The sequence below is a fragment of the Pongo abelii genome, chromosome X (genome assembly GCF_028885655.2).
Source record: "Pongo abelii isolate AG06213 chromosome X, NHGRI_mPonAbe1-v2.0_pri, whole genome shotgun sequence".
Taxonomy (NCBI): Eukaryota; Metazoa; Chordata; class Mammalia; order Primates; family Hominidae; genus Pongo; species Pongo abelii.
The window spans coordinates 73,897,973-73,918,270 of NC_072008.2; the positions used below are offsets into that span (position 1 = coordinate 73,897,973).

Genomic DNA, 20,298 nt, shown 5'->3' on the forward strand with positions numbered 1-20,298 from the left:
TGCAATTTTGCCACGTTGCCTAGGCTGGTCTCCAACTCAAATGATCCGCCTGCCTTGGCCGCCCAAAGTACTGAGATCACAGGCGTGAGAGCTGCGGTGGCCGTCTTGTCCTGATTTCTCCCACAACCTTGCTGGATGACCTCGGGTCAGTCTGTTCCTCTGTCTCCCCAAATGTCCAATGGGAAGAATTCCTCACCACCTGATTGAAAATAGCCTTAGCTTCTTCTGTGAAAATAGCTCCTTCACAGCATGTACCTCTATTTGAGCTCTTCTGTCTCCCCTACTAAAGCGCGATCTCCATGAGGGCAGGGGCCCTATGCCCTGGGCATCCAGAACAGGGGAGCAATGGGTCTCAAAGGCCTTCTCAGTGCTGGACACTCTCATTGCATTTGTTCCAAGCAAGATTCAGGGTTTGAGCCAGGGACGGGGGAACCATGTTCTGGGAGTGGCAGAGGAGAATTTTCTCCTGGAGCTGCGTGAGCATAGTGGGCCACAAGGTGGGCTCTAGGATGCAAAAGGCTAGGCTAAGGCCCCCTGGGAAGGGGAGACAGGCCTGAGATAGCTGCCAGGGCACAAGACCTACCAGAGGCTGATCCAACCCAGCCAGGAGATGGGCAGTTTCCGGATGGGCTCTGTGATTCCTCCAGGCGTCCTCAGCACCAAGCTCAGGACCTGGCAAGGAAAAGGGACTCTGGCAGTGTTTGATGGTTAGCAACAGTTAGCTACTCACCATTTATGCCTGCCTTGGCACCTCCCAGCTTTGCCTGTGGGACTTTCTAGGTGGGCCTGGTCATCTCCTACAGGCTAGCTGTGCTTTATGCATCATTACATTGCCCTCTCACAGCAATGGGGTAGGTAATATAGTACTATCCCTGTTCTACAAACGTGGAGACAAAGACACAGAGAAGTTTAGTGACTTGCCCAGGGATACACCGCCACCAAGGTACAGAGCCAGGATTTGAGCCCAGGTCCATGCTGTCTTCTTTACCCTGTTGCCCTCTGTAAAACATGTTCAGAGATCCAATTTGACCAGACCCAGCACCTGGGTCCCACACTCCGATGTTCCCACACATTTTTGCTATCTCACTGCATTCTTACCCTCAGCCTGTGCAGTGAACAGGGCAGGCGCTATCGTCCCCACTTCACAGACAGGAGAATGGCTTGTGGTCACCCAGCCAATAAATAGCAGCACTAGAACCTGAGCCCAAGTCAGCCTCGTTTTAGAGCCTTGCTTTTTGTCTTCAACCAGGCTAGGCCTATGCTCTCAGACCCCACTCACTCCCTAGGGCCCTCTCAGCCTGCATTCAATACCACTGATGCCACAAGCACCCCAGGAACCTAGCCCTCCGTATAACCTGCTCTTTTCACCCTGGCCACAAGGCCCTTTCAGCAACTCCTGCTGAACCTTCAGTGGGGAAGCAGGTGATGGGGGGGTGGGGAGCAGGTGGCCATGTCATGGAACAGACAAAGAAGGCAAGCTGTGGGGCCCTACAAAGGTCTCTGCAAAGATCTCTGACCGAAGGCAGCTGCATCTTAACTTTTGCTCAGAATCAAGCCTCAATTCAACGAATATGTACTGAGTATCCACAATCCACCTGGCATTTCAGAAAGTGCTTTTCTAAACGGGCAGTTGCCATCAGTCAAGTGCTTGCTATATGGCAAGCAGGCATTGTGCACAATCCATTGAATCTTCACAGATCCTTCGAAGGGTGCTATGAACATGGACCCCGTTTTGCAGGTGGGTAAAGTGAGAGTCAGAAAAGCCAAACCGCATGCCCAAAGTCTCCAAGGTAGAAAGTGACAGATCTGGGAACAGAATCTAGGCCTGCCAGACTAAAACATCTATGTTCTTAAGCCCTGTGTTATCTGTCTCCGAAGGGGAGTGCCCTGCCCGGGAAGCACGAATGACAGCCAACTGCATTAAAAGCGGGAAAACAGAGAAAATGCAGGACAAGAAAGAGAGCCCTAGCGAGGGACCAGCTCACTTCCAGAGGACACAGGGGCCATGGGAAGATGGGGGTGCCTCCCCTCAACATCCTACCACAGACTTATCAAGCCTAGGAGCCCCAGGTTTGGCTGAGGTGGGGCTTGCTGAGTGTGTGAGGGCTCTACTGGCGCTACCCATGTGGAGCTGAGGGGCCCAGAGCATATGGATGACAGTGCAAAGGGCCCAGAGAGAGCAAAGGAGGTGGGATTAGGGAAGGGGGATGTTCAGAGAAATTTTGGGGGGAAATCACAGGAAAAGCTTCCAAAGCAAAGAATGATGCCTTTTGCTTTGTAAATCAGGACGCACTTGTAGGACAGAAGCAAGAGACCAGAAGGGCAAGAGCCTGGCTCAGCAGAATGCTGGCAGACAAAAGGAGTCAGGCCTCCCAAGCTTTGTCAGGCAACTGACACAGACTCTTGACGAGGGTGAAACTGAAGCTCTCAAATGGGACCTGAGGGATCTGAAATTGCATAGTTAGAAAGGGGGCAGATTTGAGTTGTGAACACGGGCTTAATCTGGTTTCAGAGCCTGTCTTAGTTCAGGCTGTGATAACAAAATACATTAGACTGAGTCATTTATCAATAATAGAAATTTATTGCTCACAGTTTTGAAATGTCCAGGATCAAGGTGCCAGCAGACTTGGTGTCTGGTGAGGACTGACTCTCTGCTTCCAAGATGGCACCTTCTAGTTCTAGTTGTGTCCTTACATGGTAGAAGGGCAAAAAGTCTCCCTCAAACCTCTCTTAAAGGGGCACTAATCCCATTCATGAGGGCTCCACCCTCATGCCCTAACCACCTCCTAGCAGCCTCATCTTTTAATACTATTGCACTGGAAATTAAGGTTCAACATATGAATTTTGGAGAACATAGCAGAGCCCATGCTCTGAAATGTCCCCAAAAGCAGACTATCGGGGAGAAAAGCCCTGGGTGGTGGCAGTACAAGGAGGCCCAGAGCCCAGAGCTGTATGCCTGAGGCCTGGGTATCTCTGCCCCCAGAATCCCTTGGACAGCAGTAGCCCCTTCCTAGAGTTCCCTGGCAAATACGAGACACTCTGGGCTGGGAGGGAGGTGGAGAACATCTAGTCGAAACCCATCCCTCCATCCATCTTATACTGAAGTCATCTCTGCAACATCCACATTGAGTGGGGTTTCACTGGCAGAAATAGGAAACGGCACTCCAGGCTGAGTGCACAGCCTGAGCAAAAACGTGGTGCTTAGAGAGGCCATGGTGGCTGCAGGGCAGATGACATTAGTGTGGCTGTAGCAAGACTGCTGGGAGGGATGGAAAGGAATGTGGGAAGCCAGCTGAGTCTTGGGCTGAAAAGGACCACCAAGATTCTCTAGACCAGGCCCTCACTCTGAGCCATACCATCAGTGTCTGCTCTCCTTTCCCCCGGCCACCCTGCAGGATTTGAGAAGCTAGAAGTTTCCTTACAGTCCATCTAGCCTGGTTCCTTCATTTGCAGATGGAGAACTTGAGGCTCAGAGAGAGACAGTGACTCATGCTAGGGCCCACAATCAGTCAGCCCTTTTGCGGACATTCAGTAAATATCCATTCATTTGAAGCTTAGTTCTGAGCAAAAGTGCAGACAGCCTTTAGTCAGAGAACTTTGCAGATGTGCCGTAATCTTTGCTCCTTCAGAGCAAGCATCCCTAGCTTCTGGGGCCACTCCTCAATACTTAGAAACTGCCTACATATGGCACATAGTAGGAGCTCAATTCGCATTTATTAAATGAATAAAAGCTTGGGTAAGTCAATGGTAGGGACATTAGGACAGCCATGTGGGCACCCAGCCAAGGGGGCAGTGGGAGCTGAAATTGAGCCCACATTGCACTCACCAAGCCATGTGCCCTGGTACAAGGCTGCATGCATCCAAAGGAGGTGCTTTTTGCCACCTTGCGCTATGACACTGTATAGGCTGGTGACAGTGCTGGGGACTTCAGAAGGCCAAGGAGTCAGTCTCCTCTGTAGCCTGCTCTCCTCTAAACAGGTATCCTTTTGGCCATGACCCACCCACCACACCTCCAGAGGGACACCTAGTGAGTAGAAGAGATGCCTCCCTTGCACCCAGCCCCCAGCCATCAGCTGATGCAGGAGCTCTTCAGGCCACCACATGCGGTTGCTGACTCATTGAGTTTCCAGTCAGCTAATCCCAAATCCTTTTCTGCTCACTCCCTTGCTCACCGCCTCATTACACACCAGCCTCTGGTGGGAGTTCTTTCCCCTGACATGTCTTCCAATTGCGTGTGCTTAGTAGGTACTGCCCTCCTAGAGCCTTGAACAGTGAGAGGGCAGGGCATTGACGGGTGGGGAAACTGAGGCTTAGAGAGGTTAAGTAACTGGCCGATGTCACCCAGCAAGAACATCCCAATTTGGATTTAAACTGAGATCTATCTATTCCAAGGCTTAAGCTTTGCCCAGGGCTCTCCCTCCAGATGCCAGGGCGGGGCAGTCCCACTGGAAAAGTGCCTGATGGCAGATACTTCTCCATCCTCTCTGGTACAAGGCATCTGTGTCAAATTGACATCAGAATGTCTGGCCGTGTGTTGTACATGCCACCTGTGTGACTCTAGGCAGGCGCTCCCACCTGGCTTTTTAGTAGGGGACAGATGGACTTTTGTTCCGCCCACCAACCCTGCTACTTAGAGCTATGGCGGGACTTTTGAGAGCAGGGCTGGGCTTGGTTGGGGGGGTCCAGGGCAGAGGCTGGGAAGCGTGTACAGGAGCCAGGCCCTGATGGTATGAATTTCTGTCTTTAACCTGGGCAGGATTTCCCTGGGTAAGGGGTGTGTGCAAATCCTACCCCTTCACTGAAGTGAGTGTCAATTCTAGTTCTGCCCTAGGCTTTGCTTGGCAAGGCAGGTGGGCAGAGAGGAGGAGTAACTGCTGATGCCCTGTCTCAGGAAGACCTCAGAGCCATGTGGGGCTGGGCCTGCCTGCCCGGTGGCCTGATCTGATGCCAGTATCTCCTGGCTGAAGGGAGAGTAGGAGGCTACTCCAGAGAAGATGGAATCCCCACATGCAGGCCCAGCCAACAGGCCACTCACCTTTGGCAGCCTGGGGCAGAGGGGCACTGAAAGAAGTTCCATTTAGTTGCAAGTCTTAACTGTTCAAACTCTTGTTGAGGAAGGAAGAATGCATTGCGTAGTGAAGGAGGGAGAGAGGACAGAGGCAGATATATAGCTAACAGAGGGGACAAACAGAGGGGGTGAGAGAACACAGAGCGTGAGTGAGCCGATGAGCAGGGGCGCACTTGGAATGAACGCATAGCTGGGAGTCAAGAGACCTGATGCTAAACCCAGCTCTGTCACCGACTTGCAGGGGGCCCTGTAGCCAGTCACTCCCTCTCTTCTAGGCCTCTAAGTCCCATTTGTCAGGCTGTGGGGGCAGGGAGGGGGAGGGAGGACTGACCTAGGTACCCTCCAAGGGCCCACCAGCCCTGACCTCAAATTCTGTGAGATAGAAATTGCTCCTCTTAGGCCGGCTCTGGCAGTGGGCATTTCTGAAACTCACAGCAATGAAAAATAGGAAAAAACAAACTTTGGGAATTCCAAGTATGGCTGGGGCTGGAGGATGAGGCAGGCAGAACTGCAGAGCTGTTTGTCTATGACTCAGAGCCTCTTGGAAGGTAGAGCACATTTACTTCAAGGCAGGACTGCCCACCACTACCCCCATCCCCCACCACCACCCCCATCCCCCACCACCACTCTGGACTCCCCACCCAGCTCAACCTCAGTGGGGCCCCTGCCCTGGCCCCGCTGCCACTGCAGCCACTACCTCACTCCGACTGACCCTCTGGAAGAATCAGGGATGAAGCCAAGGCCCAGAGAGCCTCACTAACTTGTGCACAGACACCCAGCAATCTTCAGGCTAACCCTAATATCAACAGCCCAAGTGGGCAGAAAGGTGAAGGGAAGGAGGGGGAAGAAGGAGTGTCCCACGCAGCCAGCCCCTCCTAGGTGCCCAGGACGGTACTTGTACCTTCCAAACATCATCCTCTTTAGTCTTCAAAATGATCCTTTGGTTTAGGCCTTAGGGTACCTGAAACCAGTGCTTAAAGAGGTGCCTCTGCTAGCTCAAGCTAACATAGTCACTAGGTGTAGAGCTAGGATTTGGAATTCAGATGCCAGATTTGCATCACTGCCCAAGGGTCCCAGCATGGCTGCAACATAGGCCTTTCTGACAGTTGGTCCTTATCACTTTGACTAGCAATTTCCTGTCCCACACTTGCCTGACCATGAGGCCAGGTACAGGCTGCAATCTGAGCAGCTTATGGGAATAAGCTCAACTGAAGGAGGTGGCCTGGGGAGGTCTTGGGGAATATTGTGGGGTGATTTGCCATGGGGGTTGTGCCTCTGTCTGCCTGTGTCCCCACCTCTTCCCCAAACAGGGGTGGCAGGCACTGCCCCAGCCCCTGGATCCCGAGCAGGCCTGAGTGAACCCACTGGGCCATGGAGCCCTGCAGTTTGGGCTTCTAGTTGATCCTGTGAGGGGACAGTGGGAGTTGCCACCCTGCTTCCAGCTTCCACGAGCTGCCAGCCAGGCACAGGGAGCAGAGCAGAGCAGGTCTCACACACACAGAGTTGAAGGCAGAGCAGCTGTAAGAGACAGAGAGAGAGAGAGAGAGAGAGAAAGAGAGATAAAGGGAGGTAAAGAAAGGTAGAGCCAGTGAGAACCAGAAAGAGGGAGATAGAGACTGGGCAAGAGAAACAGACACGGAATCAGAGAGATACTGAGACCGGGAGATAGGACAAGGAAAGGCCTAGAGGCAAAGAGAAGGAGAAACAGAGACAAAACCAGAGTCAAAGGGCAAGGGAGACAGGACAGACATGGAGAAAACCAGCAAAAGGCAGAAGGGCACAGAGGAGGGGCGGAGAGAGGGGTGGGAGCAGGATAGGGGCTGGGGCCAGGGATCTGGCCTGAGGCGTCCCAGCTGTGGCTGACTCCTGGTCCCCACTTGCTCCTCCTTGCCTTTGTCTCCCTCTCCCAGCCTTTTTCCTTCAGGGCCCACAGAGGAAAAGCAACACCATTTATATGGCAAAATAGGAGGAGGGGCCCTGGAGGCTAGGGCCTCCTCAGACCTCACTTTGCCTCCCTGAGGGCTGAGGGGGTGAGCACCCCCAGAGACCTATAACACATGTGGCACAACAACAGCTGGGAAGCTCTGTCCCCAAACACTGCTGCTTGGGATGATCCCAGCCTGTTGCCAGAGCAAGTCCGCAGCCGGGAGGGAGGGCTCCAGAGTCCTAGTTTGGCCCTCGCCTTTCTCCTTGGGTCCTCAGTTTCCCCAAGGTTTTATTGATGGCCCAGCATGCCTAGCCCACTAGCCGGGAAGCCACAAGGAAAAGGACCCAGGGCCACTGTGAGGCCCATCAGGGCCCCTTCAGTCGGCTCTGAGTAAAGGTGGCCAACCTTCCCCACTTCCTCCTAGACCTATCTGCACACCTGCCTCTTGCACCCTCTGCCCTGTCCTTACTCTCACTGAGGATGCACCATCCTGACATGCTGCCTCCTTCCAGCCACCACCTGTCCATCAGCCCCAAGTTCCAATCCCTCCCTTCTCAGCCAACCAGGCCCAGGGAAGCCAGGCTTCCGGGCAAGAGTTCAAAGCCTCCATAGCTGCCACCTGCCCAAGCCCAGGGAAGGGTCCTCGGGCCCCCCAGGGAAGCTTCTTCCTGCCATCCAAGCTTTTTCTACTGGTCCGGCTAGGCTGTACAGGGTCTGCTGAGCCAGCCCTTCTCTGCTCTCCTTTGCAGGCCTGGATCAGGCAATGGCCAGGGTGAGGGTGCCTCCCTCCCAGCCAAGATACTTCCCACATTTTACCCAGCAATCTGGGAGCCTCTAGCCATATCTTCTCCTCTGGGCCCCACAAGTCAGGGGCAGTGCCAACTCAGCCAGTAGCCAGCAGCCCTGCCCTAGGCTCTAGATAGGACTCTAAAGCTCCATGCTTTAGGGAGGTGAGCTTTCAGGTTTCAGGCCAAAGTGTGTGTGTGTGTGTATGTGTGTATGTGTGTGTGTGTGTATGTGTGTATGTGTGTGTGTGTGTGTGTGTGTGTGTGTGTGTGTGTGTGTGTGTGTGTGTCTGTCTGTCTGTCTTACATCCTAGCAGTAGAGCACTCCCAGAGCCATGAGCTTTCCATTGGGAAGGAAGGTGACAAGCTCTGCTCTCAGAGGGCCTGAGGACAATATTTGGCCTGGTTAAGTGGAACAGCTGCTTCAGACCAGGAGAAAAGAATTCTCCATCCCAGCCAAAATGTCTCTATTTAGGGGGTTGTAGGATGTGAGGAGAGGTCCAAAGCCCATTTACTCACTTCCTGGGAGGGCAGACAGACCAGAACATTCTTCATGACATGGGAAAAGGGCTGCCTCATCCTAGCCCCTCTGCCCTGCAGAGGCTGGCATGGTGGCCCTCCTGGATGGTTAGGTCACTCAGGGATGTCATGGAAGGGAGACAGGTCCCAAAGGATGCAGAGAAGTGACCTATGCCAGCCTCTTTCTACAAGTTGGAGCCTTCTACATGTTTTCTGCCCGCTGTCAGCCCATATTTGGTCCCTTGGCTGGCATTTGTTCCCCAGTTTGAGGTGTAACCCAGTCACCAAAGGAGGCCCCATGCAGTCTGGTCACCAAGCCTAAGTTGGAACACTATTCCCATTCTCTCTACGCATTTCATACCTTGGAGCATCGGGGCCCAGTCAGTAGGAATGGCTGGGTCACATCTCGCTCAGTAGAGGCAGGGCCTTCAGAGGCCCCAAGTGACCAAAGTCTTCAGTTTTCCTAAATAAGTGTCACCAGCAGTGGAGAGAAGTCCCCCAGTCCCATCCCAGGACTCACTCAGCATGGCTATGGCGTTTATCTTTGTAGCACATGTACCCACAGGATGCCCGTGTGGCACCTGCCCGGTAGCCAACTGACTTTCTTTCTTTCAAAGAGTCAGTGTAATATTGAAAAAAAAATCAAGTTTGTGACTCCTGGGTTTGAATCTAAGATCTGCTATTTCCTAGCTGTGTGACATTAAGCAAGTCCTTTAACCTCTGTGAGCCTCCACTTTCTCAACTACCAAAATGAAGGTAATTACTACTGCCTGCCTGCCCTGCCTACCTTGAGAGCCCCACATCAGGGAGGGGGTGTTGGTCATTTACTTGTCCACTCAAAAAAGACTAATCAAGCACCTACTATGAAAAAAGACTAATCAAGCACCTACTGTGTGCCAGACACTGTTCTGGGGCATTAGGGTGCTACAGTGAAGAGAAGAGACAAAGTCCCTGCCTTTGAAAAGTGCCCTTTCTAGAGAGGAGAGACAGTCAGTAAACAACAAATATCTAATACAACATCAGCTGTGATAAGTCCTATAAAGACATGGCCAAATGAGGGGGCAGAGGGTGATGGCAGTGGTGTCCTGGCTCTGACTGCCCCATCTTTCTGCCCACCGGATGCTGACAGAGCTGCCTTCTCCAGCGTCCACATGGTTCCTTGCTTATGAGTGGCCTAGCCAGGCAGGCAGAGCAGGACTGATCTGGAAACCCAGTGGCCTGGCCTATTTCCGTCCCAGGGCCCTGGCACTGATCCAGCCCAGATCCCAGCCTCCCTCGCTTCCCCAGCTCCAATTGAGTTGGGCAGAATCCCATCTCTGCTTTCCCCTCCCACCAATCTCTGCAGCCACCTCCCAGCAGCCAGCCTGGGCAGTCCCTTCAGCCTGGTTCCCTCCCCCCAGCTCCCCATAGATGCGTCCCCGCCCTCACCCTGTCTCCTACACTGAGTGCAATTGGGGCTGCCTCCCTCCTCCACCCACGAGCTGGAAGGCAGCCCCTCAGAAGCAGCTGGGGCTCCACTGAGCTGGTACTAATGCCATCTCCTACGACCTGACAGGAGAGGAGGGAGGAATGAAATGGTCTTGGCTTCTCAGAGGCCCTCAAGAGCTCAGCCCTTCCTCCACCAGCCTCCTTGCCCGGGCTCCGCAGGACACAGTGGTCTGGTGGGGGATGGGTCACTCCAGGCAACAGACGGACGGTGGGGTGTCCTCAAACTAAGGAGAGGCTGAAGTGGCAGAGCAAAGGGATTTCTCCACTGAGCCCCACACCTCTCTGGGCCTTCCCTCGGCAGATATGTCCTGGGACTAGGGGCAGCTCTTATTGTCCCTTTTAAATGTGTTTACATTTCCGTTTTGATGATTTAACATTGATGAGGCCGCTATGTACTGATGAAATTTTTGAGGTTTTTTTTTTCTGTTTGCAAAAGTTAATCAGGCTCATTACAGAAAGTTTGGGAGGTACAAAAAAGTATAAGGAAGACAAAAATAACATTTCCCACACCTAACTATCCAGATATAATTCCTGTTCACATTTTGGTTTATTACCTGCTGCCATTTGTCTATGCCTATCTCCAGAGCCCTGTGTAGCTATATTAATACCTATACACACAGATACATTTTAACATACTTGAGAATATATATGCTAACAATAGTTAACACTTATTGTATGCCTACTGTATGCCAGACCCTATTTTCTGCACTTCGTATGTATTAACGAATTATTCTTCCCAACAACCTTAGAGGTAGGCATGATTATTAAGCCCATTTTATTTCTAAGGAGACTGGGGTAAAGGAAGGTTGAATGTCCAACCCAAGGTCATGCATCTAGTAAGTGGCAAAGCTGGAAAATTAACACAGGCCATCTTGACTTCTGGAATCTGGGTGTTTAATGATAGACTGCCTTAAAATTTTTTAAATGATAAAATATACATACAAAAGAGTGTATGTAACGCTAACACTGTTTAAAGGCTGGGAATAAGGTGAGCATCTGTGATATCACTGACCAGGTTATGAAATAGAGCATTACCTTGGGAGTGTTTTGTTTTCTTTCTGCTTCACCAGATATCAGGCACGTGTTTCTATATCCCTCCAAATTTTCAGATAATGTCGCTCATTACTGTCTAATAATGAAGTTTCTTCCCCACAGGCCTCCAAAACCTCCGTGATAGCTTCATCTGCCAAAGACTCCTGGTAAGGCACTGGGGTGCACTTCTCTAGCCCTTCCAGGATGGGCCCCAGGACACACAAAGGCTGGCTGGCTGGGATTGGTGGAGGCACAGGCAGCCCTGCACACAGCCTGCCTCTCCTGGCATCAGGTACCATCTCAGCCCTGCAGGCACAATTTTTATCTTGCTCATGTCCACTGGCCAGTCCTTCTGACAGATGGGGGAGGACAGGAAGAAGGGGTGAGGAGAGGAAGGGAGGAGGTGTGAGCTCGCTGAGATGGGGCCTAAAAGGCACTGAGAGTGCATAGGCTGGCTGTTCTCTCCGGCTCAGCAATAGGACCCAACAAGGGGGTGTTTCCTTCAAACCTTAGAGATAGATACTAAGCACCCCCATCCCAATGGCTGGAAGGCATTCATTCCTCCTTTCCTTCAACATTTTTTCCTTGGACATCTACTATATACAGTGCTGTGTTCTGGGGCACAGTGGCAGAGGAGACAGACACCATTGCCTCCCTCCTGGAGGGTTTAGTCAGTGGGGGCTGGGGGACAAATGTTCAATGACTAATAATCAAATAAAGATTTAGTTACAGTTAGGATGAGTACTCTGAAGGGGAGGCACAGGCTGCTAGGAGGGCATATGACAGAGCTTCGTGACCTAGCCTGGGGGTCAGGTCTGGGTGGGGGAAGCCCTTAAGAAACTGGCCTACCTCCTCTCCTGCAGGCAATGAGTGGATGGACGTGGGAAGGGCAGACACGGCTCCTATCCACCTAAAGTCACTTTCAAGAGCCAGAGTCTGCTGGCTGGTGGCCTTCAACCTGAAGCAAGCTGAACTGGGTGGCTTTTCTCTCTTCTCCATTATTCTACACTCACTGCTAGGGGAAGGCTTGGCCCTGCTTCTTTGCTATGTCCTCCATGCTAGTGGCAGATTCTCTGAATGAGCCTGCTGAGCAACCATCAAGGCACAAACTGCCTCAGTCAAGCACCACTTAGGTGACTGGGCATGAGGGTGCCAGGGCCTACACACACTCAGGCTCTCCTGTGGGCCCGACCCATGTGGCCTTGAGCCTCACAGTATGCCAGACCCTATTTTCTGCACTTCACATGCATTAACAGAATTATTCTTCCCAACAACCTTAGAGATAGGCATAATTATTAAGCCCATTTTATTTCTAAGGAAACTGGGGTAAGGGAAGTTAAATGTCCAACCCAAGGTCATGCATCTAGTAAGTGGCAAAGCTGGAAAATTAACACAGACCGTCTTGACTTCTGACCCAGGCTCAGCTTCTGCCCTACCTGGGAGCCTCTTCTCCCTACTCTGCCCCCATGTAAGTGCCTGGGCCCTGAGGAGAGGACACTAGCCTTCCCTCTGTTCCTGAGGACACTGGGAAAAGAAAGGCTGAAAGGCTGGTGTCCAGGGCCAAGCCTGACTCGCCTTTGGGGCCCCAGGGTGCAGAATGAGGTCTCTCCCTCCTCTTGCCCATCCAGCCATCCTTCTGGAAAGTGTTGAGCCCAATGCATAGTGGTTAAGACACAGGCTCCTTTGCCAGGTGGCCAGGGTTTGAATCGTGGTTGTGCCACTTACTAGTTATGTGGCCTTGGGCAAGTTACCTAACCATTCTAACCTCATTGTCTCATCTGTCAAATGCGGATGATGATGGTGGTAACTATATCATAGGGTTGTCACAAAGATTAAACAGATTGTTTGCAAAGTGCTTAGGACAGCACTTGACACTAAAGAGTAAATATAATGATTGGCTGTTTGTAGTTTTGGTGTCTCCCCGGGCCTGAGGTGACAGACAAATGTTATTCTGAGTCTTGCTTTGGACATTTCCAAGCAAAGCTATTGCCTTTGAGTGCGGAGGCTGAGAATACTTGATTTTTTTTTTGCCTTGTCAGAGATCCATAGAGCCTGCAGCTGAGAAAACCCCAGAAACCATCCAGACCAGCCACTAACATCCCCCTACCTCCCACCCTTGCTCAATGAATGAGAAACTGAGGTCCAAGAAGGAGGCAGGACTGGCCCAATGTCACACAGACAGTAGCAGCAAAGAGGCTATGAACTTGACCTTTTAGTCACAGCTCTAGTCTAGCCTGGTTGCTAAGTAGTCAAGCTTGGATTCAAACCTGGGCTTTGGCACTTGAGAGTACTTAATGACTGTGTCCCTTAAGCAAGGGATTTAACTCATAGGAGCCTCAGTTTCCTCATCTGTTAAATGGGGATGATAATATCTACCTCACAGGCTTGTTGAGAGAATGAAGTGGAACAACGCATGTAAGTGCTCACTGTGGGGCCTGGCATAGAGTAATGCATGTTTGTTAACATTCTTGGCTCAAGGGCTCTTTCACTGCACCAGCCTGCAGGTGCTGATGCCCAGGTGATGCCCACTGAGCATGCCAGGCAGACCCAAGGGCTCACCAACTGACACTGTGCCCCTCTGACCAGGCCATTCTTCCCCCCTGGTCTCAGGCCCTCTGTGCCTGCTGTTAAGGCAGCCTGACTGGCTCAAACTGGACTTATCAAGGGCCAGGCTGGCTTAGACACACTTGAGTCGAAGGACACAAACGATGCCAGGCAGTGGTGTGGTGGTTTCATTCATTCTCTCTGCCCTAGGGAGAAAATACAGCTTTCTCTGTATTTGTTTGTTTTTGGTTTTTTTTTTTCAGAGGCAGAGTCTTGCTCTGTCATCCAGGCTGGTGTGCAGTGACATAAACATAGCTCACTGCAACCTTGAACTCCTGGGCTCAAGTGATCTTCCTGCCTCAGCTTCCTGACTGAGACTATAGGCACATGCCACCATGCCTGGCTAATTTTTTATTTTTAATTTTTGTAAAGACAGGTGTCTCCCTGCCCAGGCTGGTCTCAAACTCTAGGCCTCAAGCAATCCTCCTGCTTCAGCCTCCCAAAGTGCTGGGACTACAGGCGTGAACTACCACGCATGGCCAACTATGTGTTCTTTTTTATGCCGGGGCTGGCTGGAGACCCAGCTTCCTCAGAGGCCCTTTCTGGGGTCCCTTTGAGCCAGTGCTGGTCCCCTCAGAGGCCAGCTCACAGACCAGGAGGAGTCAGAGCCATCTGACCAACAGGCAGACACAGAATGCTTGTTCCAGCAGTTCTCCACCCTGTATATTAGGCTCATCATGCTGGGAGCTCTGAAAATGCCCATGCATGGGCTCTATCCCCTAGACTCTACTTTAATTAACCTGAACTGGGTCTGGGACACAGACATTGTGTAGAAGCTCCACACATGTTGAGTTTAACAGAGGTGCAGCCAGGGGAGTGAGCACTTTGTGCAGTAGGTGATTCCAAGATGCTTCAGCTGAGGTTCTTGGCCTCACGAGGTTCCTTGGCTAGTGGGAAGATAAGACAAGTAAGGCAGCCACAACCAGACAAAAGGATGTACATACTGACAGGGATAGAAAAGCATGCTGCTAGCACCAATGTGCTTTTCCTGGGCTACCTCACAAAGGAAGTGACATTTGAACTTGACTCATTCATGCAGTCAACATTAAGGGACTATTTATTGAGCAGTTACTGTCCATCAAGATGGTTCCAGGTGTTGGGGGTGCAGCAATGCCCTCCTGCAGCTTCCATTCTAGTAAGGATGCCCTGTGATGGGTCAGTGGGAATTTGGCAGGCAGGGAAGCTGGGGAAAGGTATTCCAGATAAATGAAATATCATGAGCAAATGGGTGGGAGAGAGGAGGCCTTGCTTTGACAACAAAGTTTGATATGGCCAAAGCCTTAGCATCAAAAGTGGAAGTGGTAAAAGAGAAGAGATCTGGATATGGCCCAGCTGATGGGAGTGGGTATGCATAGGCTCTGCTAAGGAGCTGGAATTTATACTGCAGACAACAGGAGCCATGGCAAGGCTGTGGGCAAAGGAGTGGCTTATGTTTAGAATCATGACTCTGGGGCCATGTAGAAGCTAGGTCGCTGGCCCATCCTAGGTGACTCTTCTGACCCTTTCTCAGTCAAGATCCTGAAGTGTTGATTTCCTCTTGAGGGAGGCCCCATGTGAGGCCAGGATTGGAGGCAAGGAGCAATGAGCACAGCAGGCATCTGTTGAGCGCACTCTTCCAAACACTATGCAGGCATTAGCTCATTTAATCCTCATGACAGCCACTCGGGTGGGCACCATCATCAGCCCCGTTTTGCAGGTGGTAAAACTAAGGATCAGAGAAGTTAATCCATTTTCCCAAAGTCACATAGCTGACCAGTACCAGAGCCAGGATTTGATTCCAGGCAGTTCACACTTTTAAGCACTATACTATACTGCTTCATAAAACACCTATTAATGTCAAGAGCTCTCAGTCTTGAAGGAATGCCATGGGGGTATCACCTCAATTCCTCCAGGAAGGCGAGGGGTATTCTAAACTCATGTTGAGATTGGGGTTTGTCCTCTTGAGTAGAAAGCCCTCACTGGTGCAAGGCTGGTCCTGACCTGTTGGTAATTTCAGGCCTGGACCAAATGAGATCCTTCAGGCTCTGACCACCTTGCCAGTCTTGCCTGACACCCTTATTCTAAATGACTTCTCCTCAAACGTCTCTGGGGCAGTTTGGAGGAATACAAGAAGGATGTGTGGTCTTTCCACAACTGGCATGGTTCTTGACACAAAGCAGGGCAAGTTGGAAGTTGAATGAATAAATGAGTGAACAAATGAATGAATGGTGCCTCGAGCTGAGCCCCCTCAGTGGCTCTTCGCAGGCAGTAGAGCATAGTGGTTAAGCATTGGCTTTTGTGTCAAGACAGCCTAGGTTCAAATCCTGACTTGACCGATTACCAGCTAGGTGGCTGTTTCTGAATCTAGGTCCCCCACCTCCTTCTTGGAGCTGTTTGAAGGGTAGAGATAAGAGCTATAAAGCACTTAAGATGGTCCCTGGCATACAATGAGCACTTAATAATTAGTAGCTCATGTTGACTTTCTGGAAGCCTCTGAGAACCTAATAAGCACTTTGGACCATCTCCCTAGAATAATGCACCAAGCTGCCCAATTTTCCATGTAAGATCAGGGAACCTCTAAAGACTGGACCCCACCTTTAAGAGTCTGGCTCCAGATGCCCTCATAGGAATGATATTGGGAGACACGGTGGTATTTGCCCTTCCCCTCTGCCTACTCCTGGCCCCAAGACCTTTGGAAAGGGGCAGTTTGGGAAGAGGAGTTCCCAAAGGCTTGGGGACAAGGGGAGGGGTCCCTTGCCACAATTCCCCCACAGCCATTGGCATCTTGAGTCTGTCTGACTCCACCCTCTCCTCCTTCCTCTAAAAGCCAGAGATGGGGTGGGTAAGGCTAGCGTGGCTACCGGCTTTAGATCAGCTTGCACAGGGGAGAGAGGTGGGGGGTTCAGGACACAGTAAGGAACCCCAGCTGTTGAACAGCCACCCAGTCAGGAACGGGCTGGGAGACCTCCCCAACTGTCTTCTCCTTCACTGCGTAGATAAGACTGCATGTGTCTGAGGAGTTAATAGCCCCATTAGCAGATGAGACAGCAGGCTCAGAGACAGGGATGGGTGTGTGGGGGGAGCAAGTGCAGGGCCCTTCAGCTCTTAAGTGATTGAGTTGTAAATGCAGCCAGAGCCTCTCTCATTCCAGTGCCCTATTCTCTGCTCCCCACCAGGTTGCCTCAGGGGGAAGGAATGGCTCCCAAGCCAGCTGAGCTCAGCCTTGTCCTGTAGGTGGGCATTCAGTGTAAAGGGCCTCAGATACCTAGGCATGGGCACCCACCTCCTGCCCTGTTCAGGTCTCAGGCAGGCTGTACTGGGAGCAGCAGCCACCCATCTAGAGTGGGTGGTGAAGCCGCAGCTGAGTTTATGAAGAGCAAAAGATGACTCCAGCTGCACAGGAAACTCAGTAACCCTGATTATGTGTTTATTCTTTCCCTTCCCTGCCTCTTGTGCCCTCCCTCCCACCTCCTTCTCTTCTTTCTTCCTGCCTCCTCCCTAGCTGCCTTTCCTCCTTCTATCACCTCTCAAATCTGCCTGCTGCCAGCTGCCAGCTGCCAGCTGCCCTCCACCCTCCTCTGCTCTTTTCCCAGCCTCATCCCGGCCAGCTGGTTCTACATGGCCCCTTGTTCTCCCCCTCCAGAGGCAGGGGCTGCCCAAGTACCACACGAAGAGGCACCAAACTCCCATCCCTCTGGCAGAGAGCCACAAAGCTAGAGACAGCCCTAAAGGTGAGCTTGCCCAGCCCTACTCTCCCCTTTTTTATAGATGAGGAGACTGAGGCCAGAGGGATGGAGTCAAACAGCTATAACAGAGCCAGAAGTAGAATTCCGGATGCCCATGGCAAGACTTCAGGGGCATCAGTGACATGATACCATGGGTGCTGGAGGAGGTGCCAGGGACTTGCCACCTCTGGGCCATGCTTCCACCAATAGGGCTCAGTACTAATGGACTCCCAGTCAACTCCTCCTGTTTGCCAAGAATCCTAGAGCTACAGACTATCAGAGGCCACAGGACCCATTGAGGTCATCTAGTCCAACCACTCGTCATATTGGATCCAGGGGTAGGTGGGAGCAGACATCAACTGGCCTTAACCCTTGGCCCAGGAAGGAACATGGCACCAGACTCAGACACAGGAGCAAGTCAGAAGTGTAGACACAGCATAGCATTCCAGCCAGCCAGGGTTCAAATCCTAGTTTAACAGTGCATTGGTGGTGAGGTTTTGGGCACGTTGCCTAATTCCTGTCTCTTAGTTTCCCACCTTACAAAATTGGGTGATCATAGCACTTACCCCAATAGGGTAGTTACGAAGATTGCATGGGTTAATACTTGCGAAGCACTCAGAATAAGGTCTGGCGCATGGGAAGTGCCACATACATTTTGGCGCTCATCATTATTCAACTTCATAAGGAACTCTTATATCACCAACAAAAAAAAAGTGCCCAGTAAGAAGCCTCCATGGGCCTATTATAATGATTCACCAACAATTGAGATTGCCCAGTAGTAGGGCTGAGAGTGCCCACTGTAATGATGCAACAGGGAGGCTATTGCCCGAGACAGTCCTTGCAAGATTTACTTTACTGATTCACTCAGAACAGTTGGAAACTATCAGGTTGAACTGTATGAAATTGTCAATATTTGACCACTTCTGATCCACAAAAATGGTTATCTCACATGGTTTAGCATAATAGCAAGGTTCATTTTGGGGTGGGTAAGGGATGGTTCAGCCTCCACTCATTTCTTACCTCTTCAGTTGAGGGAAGGGGGTTGCTAAGCATACTTGATTCATTTCTATAAAGAGTCAATAGGTGGTTTCTAGTAGGTGTTTCTAAAGTGCTTAAAAACTGCTTCCTTGAGAAGTTGAAACTCCTCCTGGAACCAGTTTTGCATTGTGAGAGACCTTGATATATAAAGCCAAGAGGGGATTTTAGCCAAAAAGAAAAAAAAAAAATGGAAAAGAAAAAAGAAAAGAAACCTTTATTTTTAGCTGTCTGAAGATGAGTGGTGAGTAATCAATGATATCGATGTCATTTCTGGAAGTCCTGGAAGGCACCAGGGGCCACTGGAGATGAGTTTAAGACACTGGGATACTGCCCAGGCAACAAAGTAGAAGAAAAGGGGGCAGGTCACTACCATCTCTGCCCTGGGATGGCTTCCAGGTTTGTGGAAAATGGCTCAGGGCAGAAGCATGTGTAGGGTGTGTATGCATCATCTCTCATCTGTATCTTGCTGCTATTTTTAGTAGTATCAATGACATGCTATGTTCCCTCTGAACCTCAGTTTCTTCCCTATGAGTCCCAGGAAGTCAAAGACCACATCTGTCTTGTTATCACTGAATCCCCAGGACTTAGTACATTGCTGGGAACAAGTAAGCATTCAATAAATGTTTTCTGGATTGATTAATTTCTGGTTTCCAGGTGGAAACAATGACATCCTGTGAAAATCCTTTCCAAGAACTTGAAGTGCCACCCGAATGCCTGGGGATCTCATCAGTGTGGTGGCCGTGAGGCTGATCAAGGCTCCCCAGAGCAGTTGGGGCCGGAGCTCTCAGAATGATGAAAGCCACAGAAGAGGAGGCTGAAGGAGCAGGACACGGCCACTTTGGAGTCCACAAAATATTAGTCCGTGTCAGTAGCTCCACTGAAGGGTGACAAAACAAATTGAATTCATCTGCAGCAAGAGGGATTTAGGTCAGACCTTGTAGACACTGTGGGGAGGTGAGGCAGGGTATAGATGTCCCTCCCTGAGCAAACAGAAAGCTTCAATTCTCATCACACTACCCCTAACTACTTACTGGCAGTGGGGCTCCAGCTAATTCCTTCCCCTCTCTGGGCCTCAGTTTCCCCATCTGTAGCTGGGGGTGGGGGGCAGCGGTAGACTCCACGGTCTCTACGGTTCCTTCTAGCTCTTAAAGTCTGGAATTCTGTCTGGAGGCTGGGCCGAGCTGGCATAACTTCAGAAGGCTGTAGACGGCCATAAAAGTGGTGGGATCCCTGGGGATGGAGAATCCTGCAGGGAAGCCCCCTCCCCCAGCCCTTCACCTCCTGTCCTTTTAACTGCTGCAACCACAACCCTCCCCTGCTCTCCCAGGTTCCTCCTCCCCAAACCCCCACAGCTCTGTCTGGAGGCCCCATTCTCTGACCAGCTTTGTTTGCTTTTAATAAAGTTAATCGCACTCCTAATTTGTATGTAATGAAAAGATAAAAGGGAGACATGGGGGCGAACCTTCCATTGGAGTGGGAGCAGTCCAGGTCCAGGGCCGACAGCCGCCTCCCCACCTCCGCCCTCACCACTGCCTTGCCCAATCCCGGAGTCTGAGCAGGCGCTGCTGTCTGGGCGCCAGCCCGGCCCAGCTCCCCCAGGGAAGCCTCCTGGGGCCTGCTTGATCTGCCTTTCCTGTGCCTTTCGTGGAGGACAAAGAATCCCCACGTGTAAGTCCTGACAGCATCCCACAGTTCACCTTTGTAGGACTCCCCATACTCCCAGCCATTCAGTTCCTTGAAGGCAGGGTCTGGCTCCTGGCTGGGAACACAGCAAGTAGCAGCAAAACTTAATTCCTCCATGCTTGACTGTGTCCTCATTTGGTCTCTGGGAATGCGTTGGATTCCTCAATGAGAACAGAGAAGAATATACTGTAGGGGGTGGAGGGCTACTGATTAGATTTTACTCATCTGTGGGTCAACACTTCTGTCTACTTAGCCCACTCAGCCATTTCTTACCCCCTTACATGACTTTTCCCTCACAAGCCCCACTCAAATGGTTGGTCACCCCAGGTCCTCATTCTTATCCCAGCCTAAGATCGGGATGCATAAGTCCCAGCATGCTGAAGCAGCTCTGGGGAGATGCTCCCATGAGGCCAGTCCCCCACAAAAGAAGCCTGGCTCCCAGGGTTATTC

General features: G+C 51.3%; 1 protein-coding gene across 2 annotated transcripts in view; it reads right to left on the minus strand.

The window, feature by feature from the left end:
• Positions 1 to 9,785: 9,785 nt before the first annotated feature.
• Positions 9,786 to 20,298, minus strand: part of LOC129052946 (uncharacterized) — an 89,379-nt gene continuing 78,866 nt past the window's right edge. For both annotated transcript variants that reach the window (XM_054544686.2, XM_063721076.1), the window contains exons 5-6: positions 19,197 to 20,009; positions 9,786 to 15,128 (exon numbers count right to left, since the gene is read on the minus strand). In XM_054544686.2, coding sequence (XP_054400661.1) covers positions 15,103 to 15,128; positions 19,197 to 20,009 — 839 coding nt within the window. In that variant the 3' untranslated portion in view covers positions 9,786 to 15,102. The remainder of the gene's footprint in view (positions 15,129 to 19,196; positions 20,010 to 20,298) is intronic.